The sequence below is a fragment of the Oratosquilla oratoria genome, chromosome 39 (genome assembly GCF_046742065.1).
Source record: "Oratosquilla oratoria isolate Oo_2021 chromosome 39, ASM4674206v1, whole genome shotgun sequence".
Taxonomy (NCBI): Eukaryota; Metazoa; Arthropoda; class Malacostraca; order Stomatopoda; family Squillidae; genus Oratosquilla; species Oratosquilla oratoria.
This window is the reverse complement of record NC_134815.1, coordinates 16658211-16668210: the sequence shown is the minus strand read 5'-3', so window position 1 is coordinate 16668210 and position 10000 is coordinate 16658211. Positions and strand designations below refer to the sequence as shown.

At 43.5% G+C, this 10000-nt stretch overlaps 1 protein-coding gene across 2 annotated transcripts in view; it reads right to left on the bottom strand.

Annotated features, from left to right (window-relative positions):
- LOC143020309 (fibrinogen C domain-containing protein 1-A-like) overlaps positions 1-10000 on the bottom strand; it is a 74264-nt gene that overhangs the window by 2807 nt on the left and 61457 nt on the right. For both annotated transcript variants that reach the window (XM_076176601.1, XM_076176602.1), the window contains exons 4-6: positions 4916-5092; positions 3749-3915; positions 1848-2030 (exon numbers count right to left, since the gene is read on the bottom strand). In XM_076176601.1, coding sequence (XP_076032716.1) covers positions 1848-2030; positions 3749-3915; positions 4916-5092 — 527 coding nt within the window. The remainder of the gene's footprint in view (positions 1-1847; positions 2031-3748; positions 3916-4915; positions 5093-10000) is intronic.

Below are 10000 nucleotides of genomic sequence, written 5' to 3'. Positions count from 1 at the left end.
GTGTGTGTGTGTGTGTGTGTGTGTGTGTGTGTGTGTGTGTGTGTGTGTGTGTGTGTGTGTGTGTGTGTACTTAGAATCATCTCTATCACCCCTAGAACAGATTCTGTCCATTTTGAAAATCATGTTCCGGTTAAGGCCAGACGATCTTGTTCAGCTTAGAGAAACCCCAGAATATTGAGTTGTTGTTTTTTTGTTTTGTTTTTTTCTTCCAGGCCCGCCCATGTCATCAATGTCTAGATTTTCTTGAAACAAACGCAAGAGGACTTTTATTTTCAGTCGGTCGAGACCCGGCACAGGGAGGGCGGGCATTCTTCCTCTCGCGGTGTTCATGTGAGCGAAACTGTGTTGCAATCGCTACAACATGCATGGTTGCTACGCTTTGGCACTGAAGAAGTCAAAGATTTTCATTCCTACCCCTTCTCTCTCTCTCTCTCTCTCTCTCTCTCTCTCTCTCTCTCTCTCTCTCTCTCTCTCTCTCTCTCTCTCTCTCTCTCTCTCTCTCTCTCTCTCTCTCTCTCTCTCTTTACATACATTTGTATGTATATGTATATACATATATATATGTATATATATTTATATATATATATATATATATATATATATATATATATATATATATACATATATTGAAGTGGGTGGGAAGGGGAAAGACTGGAGTCTTAGTCCGAGATTTATTCTTGACTAGTTTCGCTACAAGCTTTTATCTTTTCTTTATTTCCTCTTTTTTTTTTTTTTTTTTTTAACTTGCAGCGAAACTAGTCAAGAATAAATCCCGGAATAAGACTCCAGTCTTTCCTCTTCCCACCCATTTCAACTTGTCAGAACGTCTCAACAATATATATGTATATATGTATATATATATATATATATATATATATATATATATATATATATATATACATACATATATATACATATATATATGTACGTATGTATCCATCTATTGTGCGGGTCTGCCTTGTTTTCACGAAGCCCCATTGGAGTGTTCTGAAGCAGTAACAATAGCTGGAGGCACAACCATTCAACGAGCCCCTTCAACACTATGGCATTCACCGTTTACCTTACTCCAACCTTTTTTTTTTTTTTTTTTTTTTTTTTTTTTTTTTTTTTGTTGTGGGGGAGGGGTTGGTCAACGTACAGTCCATCCTCAACGAATCTGTCAATAATAAAAATTCACGTTATGGCAACATCTTTGCCATAAATGCGCCTGATTGGTTGCTATATTGAGCATTGTTCCTGTTTATCAGCCAATCAGGCGCAGTTACGACGATGGTGCAATAAAGTGAGGTTTGTTAATGACAGTCGCTGAGATGGACCTGTGTCACGGGGCAAATAAGGAAGAGGACAAACGCTCCACGGAAGTTAGAGGATATGTAGATGAAAAGGTTCCACTGAAGAATTACCATCCAAGGGAAGCGTGCGAATAATTTTTGCCAAAAGTTGCCAGTTATGACTTTATATCAGGAAATTCTGTATCACTGATATCGACAATGTCCGGACAAATTTACGGTAGAACTTTGCGCGCGTAACTAATATTAATATGTATTGAATTTCTTCAATTTTTCACTGACGTTTTCCATAGAATTTGTTCACATTTGCTGAAAACATCCTTGAAGTCGACATGACGTCACGTAGGCCTCAGACGTTCCACGATTTCGGAGGACTCAGACACAATGATGTAACGTAAGCCGGAGTTGTTTCTCAGTAATTCTTATACAGAAAAATATATGAAACACATATCATCAAGTGCTATATTTCAAACTGAAATACATGCAAGAGTACAAGAAATTTGGCTGCGACAGAACATCACCCTGCACGACGCGCGACGGTGAGTCAGGCCTACCAACCTGTCGAACCACCAAGCTCCGGAAAAGTACTCAGCGCAGTTCCCGTCGTCGTAGAGATCGTTGTCACGGTCCTTCGTCGTGAAAGGCCTCCCATGGTGGTACTTGAAGGCGTCCGTGGCGTTCCCCGTGTAGTTCCCGATGTCCAGAGTGTAACCTTCACTCTCACTTCCGACCCGGAAAGAACTGTGGGATCAAAACATGATATAAGAACACAAGACTGAAGGAGAGTGCAAAAAAAACATAATCCCTACACTAGGTAGTTCCACGTCCATTACCACCTATCATCCCCACCCATAAAGTTATCTAACCTTATCTTGAAACAACCCTTAGTTTCAGTGCTCACTGCATGTCTATTCTAAGTCTATTCCATTTGTTAAACATTCTTTTGGTAAACCAGTTCCTACCTATTTCCTTTTCAAATGTGAAATTGTCCAATTCAAGATAGATATATATATATATATATATATATATATATATATATATATATATATATATATATATATATATATATATATATATATATATATTCAAATATTTACGCAGTTCATTGTACATTGAAATCACGTTTGTGTTAGCATTTCTTTTCTTTTCTTTTATTCTTTTCTTTTTTTCATCGTGGGCAACTGCTGTGTGAAAGGGACAAGGTCTTTGATCTCGTCAAACTTCACATTTCGAGTACCCCAATCTTTCCCCGTCTAACCGTCTGCGGAACGTAGTCTTTCAAATGTGTGTGGGGGATGGACGTCGTGACTGTTCCCACCAATCGCGTCAGCGTGGCGTTGGGTACATGGGGGCCTGTTGCCGGGCGGACAAGGGCGGCAAACGGTCCCTAGGTAACCCTACGCAGCCAGGACGCGTCAGCTTCAGGAGTGCCAGGTAGTAGTGCCCATTTGATATTATAGTCGAAAAGGCTGCAGCAGAGTGAGATTTGACGACCCGTGAAGGAAAGAAACGAGTACGGGGACGACGGCAGCGAGGGAGTGATGAAGAGGAGAAAAGGAAAAGATCAGTAGCGTGGAAACCGGCAACAGTTTCCCGATTATGATGGGCACTATTTAAGCACCTCCTGTTTTTTTTTTCTTTCAAAATTTGTGTCGCCCTTAACTAATCTGAACTCTTTCCTAGTATAAAAAAAAAACTCTGAATTCAGACCATCGCTCCTAACTCAGCAAGTCACCCCATACTCATGCTTGAAGTGACACACTCTCCACGAACAAGCAAATAAACAGTCAACAATATTTCCACGTGTATAATTTTCCTCGGAAACCCGCTTGGCCATACATTACTACATATGTGTGTGTGTGTGTGTGTGTGTGTGTGTGTGTGTGTGTGTGTGTGTGTGTGTGTGTGTGTGTGTGTGTGTGTGTGTGTGTGTGTGTGTGTGTGTGTGTGTGTGTGTGTGTGTGTGTATGTGTGTGTGTGCGCGCGTGTGTGTGTGTGCGTTTGCGTGTGCGCGTGTGTGTGTAAATTAAAGGAAAGGAGCTACGTTCCTATCTGTGAGAAAGAGGGAGATGAGAGAGATAGAGAGAGAGGGGGGCGGGGAGATGAAAGAGAGAGAGAAAGAGAAGCAGACAAACAGACAGACTAACACACAGACAAACAAATAGACAGACAGATCGACAGACAGACGGACGGACAGACAGACAGAGGGTGAGAGAAAGACAGACAGAGGCAAATATAGAGAGAGGGAGAGGAAGACATACAAGATAGAGAGAGAGACAGACAGACAGAGAGAGAAGAAAGACAGACAAACAGACAGAGGGAGAGAGAAATACAAACATAGAGAAAGACAGACAGAGAGAGAAAGGATTTTTCGGATAAACAGTATCGAGATCTCCCTTGTCTTCCCTCTCTTAGCCTTTGGCTGCACCCCATGTGCAACAGAGAAAATGTAAACTCACTTGTATAAAGCGTAGTGAGCCCCCAACTCATAGTCGACCATGTCCACAGCTGCCGTGTACCTCCTCTGATTGGTCAGGATGTGAAGGAAGTCGTTCCCGATCCAGAATTCCGATTCCAGGTCTCCAAAGCCCTTCTTGTAGGCGTGCCACCCAACGCTGAAGTCGACCTGTGAGTTGAAAGGTAATCTTGCTTGTTTTCAGTGACTTATTCCTACAATTTACTTGAACTTGGCAAAGGTTTCCTTAATTTATCTTGTTAAACAGTTGGTTTGTAGTTTATCGTTTTTTTTTTCTATTCAATAGAGAAAGATATTTTTTCTCTAATCTCGTTGATTGATGTTTTTATTCCTACAGTCTATTTGAACTTGACAAAGGTTTCCTTAATTTATCTTGTTAAACAGTTGGTTTGTAATTTGTCTTTTTTTCTATTCAACAAAGATCTTTTTTCTCTAATCTTATTGATTTATGTTTTTTCATCGTTCCATCATTTTATCATATTATCATATTCAATGCCTGAAGATTATTATTTCCCCCTAGTAAATCTCTGTTGACCAAGACTCTGCAACTAGGTATCTGATGCCAACCGACCAAAATAATCAGCTTTAGGACATCTGCACTCAATTCATTACCGGAATCGGCCCAGCCGTTGCCCCAGGTCTCTTGTGTGGAACCCGCGACGTCGATGGAGTTCCACGGAGAAGAATTAAATAGCCTGGAGGCACCCTGGACGAAAAAGAAACTCCCACCCGGGATAGACGAAGTGCTTTACTCTAAGGACGATTTTAATCTGCCTATGGAAAAATACATACATAAATATACCAAAGGCTTTTTCCCCCCTTATAAGGGAGGTAGCCAAAAAACAAAGGCATAAAAACCACTCCCACCCATTTCATCCCCATTACACTCCAATCCCCTCCACCCTCTTCCTTCCTTCTTATCTTGGCACCACGTGGATGACGGGTCATCCCTGCATCTTGTCCACTGCCCTGGGTCAGAAGCAGTGTCGCAAGACACAGCACATCCACAGCAAGGCCGCTTCATTAAATCGGCGACCCCCCCCCTCTTTCCGTCCCCTCATGCAGAAAAGGAGAAAACGGGGAGAAAGATGGAAAAATAAAATAAGAATAAAGAGAGGGAGTGAGCGAGGACTTCCAGGAGATCGCATACCTGAGGAGTTACCCTGGTTCTCTTCTGGACGACGATCCAGCCTCCGCCGTCAGTCTCCATGTCACACAGAACCTGTTTGCCGAACTTCAGGAGCCGATAGACCCCCGAGGCGTTATATCCCAGCTCGTAGAGGTCCTGGCAGTCTTGGGCCATTACCATGTGGGCCATGGAATTTACCTGAAAAATGGGGGAAACGAAGATCATTTTCAGCCCGCGCGCGCGCGTCCCTCTCCCGGCTGGAACGAGCACAGTTTTGCGAGACAGATTCACCTGTGACTACAGACCGAAGAATGCTGATCTTCTTATGTATTATGAAAACATATATTTTTCTATCTCTAATCTTTACATAAACACGCTTTTCATTTTCTCACTATCCTGCCCCGTCTTCACAAAAATTATGCGATAATATTATTTCTAATATATATATATATATATATATATATATATATATATACATATATATATGTATGTATGTATAAATGATGTACTTCTTATGTTGTTATTAACATCGATACATAGTATCATTTTAATGTTAACAGAGGTCAAATGAATTAACGAAATATAGATTTCCATAGTTCTGATACACTGTGGGTCAGGTTGTGCCCACAAAGGCGGGTCTGTTTGTCTATCTGGAAACAATAAAAGGGCAAAGTAACAGAATATCAACCAATCAATAACAAAACTGGATGATGGGACAAGTGATGTATGTCCCTCCGATGCTTGTGTGTGTGTGTGTGTGTGTGTGTGTGTGTGTGTGTGTGTGTGTGTGTGTGTGTGTGTGTGTGTGTGTGTGTGTGTGTGTGTGTGTGTGTGTGTGTGTGTGTGTGTGTGTGTGTGCGTGCGTGCGTGATTCACCATGGTCTTGGATCACGTGTTGGACTCGTGACCGACAGCTATTTCCCTCCCGGAAGAGAGCTCAAAGCTCATATATGACCGATCTATAGGTAATGTTGTAACCTTACACGCACACACACACCCAACTCCCCGCCCACGATAGTTGAAGTGACAATCCGCAGCGCAGCTACACTGATATTATTTCAGCCGTGGGCAGGATTCGAACCCGGACCACCGTAGTGGCAGCCGGAAACCCTACCAACTGCGCCACGAGGTGTGTGTTTCGGCAGCCTCCTTCGACCTTCCATTACATCTGATTCGGCTCGAGCCTTTCGTGCCACAAGCCCAGCTATGAAAGGCAAAGACAGTAGGATGAGGAGTGGGCGCCCTCCCCTTAATTCAAACATCCTCTGCACAAGTGTTACTCTATTCATTTACATGACAAACTGGAAGAAAGTTTATCCAGACGCCATCAACCACTTTTTGCACAAGGAGGAAATTTTCCCTGCGGCGTTCTGTGGGAGAGTCTGCAAGTCACCAATACAGTACACGAACTCTGAACTCTTATCCGGAAAGGTAGTAGCTGCCGATGACGAGGTGAGCACGTGACCCAAGACAAACCTACCTCTCAAGGTCCGGGTAAAGAATGCTGAGGTTGTAGGACACTTTGCATGTTTGTTGGCTTGCAACAGCTCTGTTACAGCGAGTTCCGTCGGATTTTGTCCGTCCGCCGTTTCCCGTCAGGCTTTTCTTCACTCTTGTAGTCCCATCCAGCCAGGATCTCTTTGCTTTTGTGTAAATTCTCAGTCGGCCGGTTTCTCTTCAGGTCCCGTGTGGATCCTCGGTCAGCCGACTTCTGGCGACTCCTAAGTAGTCACTGACCGGTTGTTGATCGGCCCCTATCCGGGGGCCCTCAGCCGGCTGGCGTCTTGTTCACTTCCGTTCTTTGGCAGTTTTTTTTTTTTTTTTCTATCATGGCCGACATTTCTTTCTTTCTTCTTCTTCTTCTTCTTCTGCTTCTTCTCTTTCTTGTTCTCTGACTTTTTTCCCTCCCCACTGACCAGCTGGCATTTTTTCTCCCGTCTGATCGGCCGGCCTTTTCTTTTCTCTCTCTCTCTCTCTCTCTCTCTCTCTCTCTCTCTCTCTCTCTCCTTTCTGGGACACCTGCCTTTTTGCCGGCCAGATTTTCTTCCCTTCCTTCTAGCCGGCCAGATTTTCTTCCTATCCTTCTAGCCGGCCGGCTTTTTCCCTCCCTGCTGACCGGCCAGATTTCATTTTTCCCTTCCGTCTGGCCGCCCAGATTCTCTCTCTCTCTCTCTCTCTTTTCTTCCTTCTTGCCGGCTGGCTTTCTGTTTCTTTTCCTTCCTTCTGGCCGGCCGGACTTCTCTCTCTCTTTCTTCTGGCGACCGGCCTTTTCTTTCATCTTCTGGCCTGCCACCCTAATTTCCACTCCTATGGCCGACTAGCCTCTTTTTCTTTCTTCTATCCAGACGGATTTTTTTTTTTTTTTAATTCATTTTTCTCTCTCTCTCTTTTCTGGCCAGCAATTATCTATTCTCTTCCTCTTCTCTGACCGGCCTATCTTTGCTCTTTTCATTTGCCGGCTGGCCTCTCTATTTTCTATCTTTTCTAGCCGGTCTATTTATCCTTGAGCTTACTTGTGCCGGGCGGTCTGTCGGCTCCTCGGTCGAGGGTTCTTGGGCGCGTCCCTGACGCCCAAGAGCCGGACGAGTTCGTGCCGCAGTCCTGACAACATCGACGAGGGAATTCGAGATTCGACTGGACGATTGACTGATTTCCTTATTCATCTATTTATTTGTAATTTTTTTATTTATCTATTTTTCTATTAATTTTGGTTTACCTATTTATTTATCAATCTTTACTTGTTTATTTTTTCATCATTATTTGTGTTTTTATTTGCTTACTTTTTTTTTTTGCGGCGAAGGTCGAGGGGATGGCGGTTCGAATCCTGCCACTGGCGAAGTTGAACCAAGGGCATGGTTCTTCAAATTCCACGCTACAAAGTCCTCTGTGAGCGGCACCGTCCTAGCCTTCCGATAGGAGGGAGTTTGTGACGTTAAACTATATCACAAGTCCAGCATCCTTATTGAACATACGGCATGATCTATATCACTAACTGTAAGTCATTGAGGCTCGCAGCAATCACAAAACCGCCCATTTCAATAAGTTAAACAATATTAACAAAATCCGCTCTACGATCAGTTACATTCGTTGTCTTCTTCAGCCCCCGTGGTCGATCTCAGTGGAATAAACCCGCGTGACGACAGCTGGAACAAGACCAACAGAAAGCCCTCTGGGCCGGATAAAATTGACTGGAGACAGCCAAAACAAACTCGACCAAGTTTGCCATTGGGCCTTCCTTGGACCGCTTCGCCTGGCGATTTCTCGGCTAAATGAAATTCCCTGCCACTCAATCACCAGAATGAAACATATGAAGGGAGTCACCACACTTTTCTTCTTTCTCTAATAGAGCGATGTCCCCTTGACCTGATGTAAGCCATCTGGCGTTAGTATCAGTCTATAAAGATTATTCTCATGACGAAGGGATGTAGACAATAAAGTATTGCGTGGATGTGTATGATAGCACAAGCCTAAGTTGAAAGGACATTCGTGTCTTGGACTGCGATGTCGGCTGAGTAAGCCCCAGGGATGATGAAGCAGACACATAGAATACACTGACAGGCAAACACGCACGCACACACACACACACACACACACACACACACACACACACGCACACACACACACACACACACACACGCACACGCACGCACGCACACGCGCACACACTCAGTGGGACGGTTGGTAGAGCGTTGGACTGGGAAGTACGATGGTGCTCCCAGTACCCAGTTCGAATCCTGCCCAGGGACGAAATTATTTCGGTATCGCTGTGCTTCGGGTCGTTACTCTGACTCTCGTGTGTGTGTGAAAGGTCATAGCATAACCCATAGATCGGTCATACGAGCTCTGAGCTCTCTTCCGGGAGGGAAATAGCTGTCGATCACGAGTCCAACACGTGATCCAAAGACCAAGGTGAATACACACACACACACACAGACACAGACACACACATACACGCACACACACACATACACATACATACACACACACACACACACACATACAGACACATACAGACACACACACACACACACACTCATACACACATACAGACATACAGACACACATATATCTTAAGCCTTGGAATTTTTTTCACAAAACATGCTTAATTAAGGAGTGTACATTTGAAATCTGCGATCAGTTAACTGAAATATTTAACGAATCTGTAGACACTGGTTTTGTGCCTATTGCTTGGAGGCAGGCAAACTTATTCCTGTTTTTAAGAAGGGAGATAGATCGTCTATATGCAACTACAGGCCAATTAGTTTGACATCGGTTATAGGAAAAATGCTTGAATCAGTAATAGTAAATAGACTCAGAGAACACAATTTAATTCGCGATTCACAGCATGGTTTCTCCAAGGGTAAGTCATGTGTGACTAATCTTCTATCCTTTTACACTAAAGTGTATAAGGCGTCAGATAATGATAATTACGATGTTATTTACCTTAACTTTAGCAAAGCGTTCGATAAGGTGCCACACCAGACTACTAAATAAAATCAAAGCCTATGGCATAGGAGGAAAAATGTTTGAATGGATTAGATCTTGGATGAGTAACAGAAAACATCGGGTCACCATAAATGGAGTTAAATCTAGGTGGGCAATGTTACTAGCGGGGTCCCCCAGGGTTCGGTTTTGGGTCCCTTGTTGTTAATTATGTACATAAACGACTTAGACGATAGGATGAATAGTGGTGTTAGTAAGTTTATGGACAACACTAAAACAGGACGCCAAATTAGGTCAGGAGACGACGCAGAGATTCTGCACGATGATCTTAACAAATTGTTCATATGGTCGGTGAAATGGCAAATGAACTTCAATATCTCTGAATGTAGCGAGTTAAACGTAGGGCTACACAACCCCGAAAATAGATACAGCTTAGATAACACGCTTTTAGAGAAAACTGAGTGCGAAAGAGACTTGGGAGTTCTTGTGAGTCCGGACCTTAAATCCAGGAAACAGTGCATTAGCGCAAGGAATAAAGCTAACAGAGCAGTAGGTTTCATTGCTAGGGCGGTAACGAATAGAAGTGCAGAGGTAATCATCAAACTCTATCTAGAGATAGTTAGACCCATCCTTGACCATGCGGTATAGTTTTGGTCTCCGTCC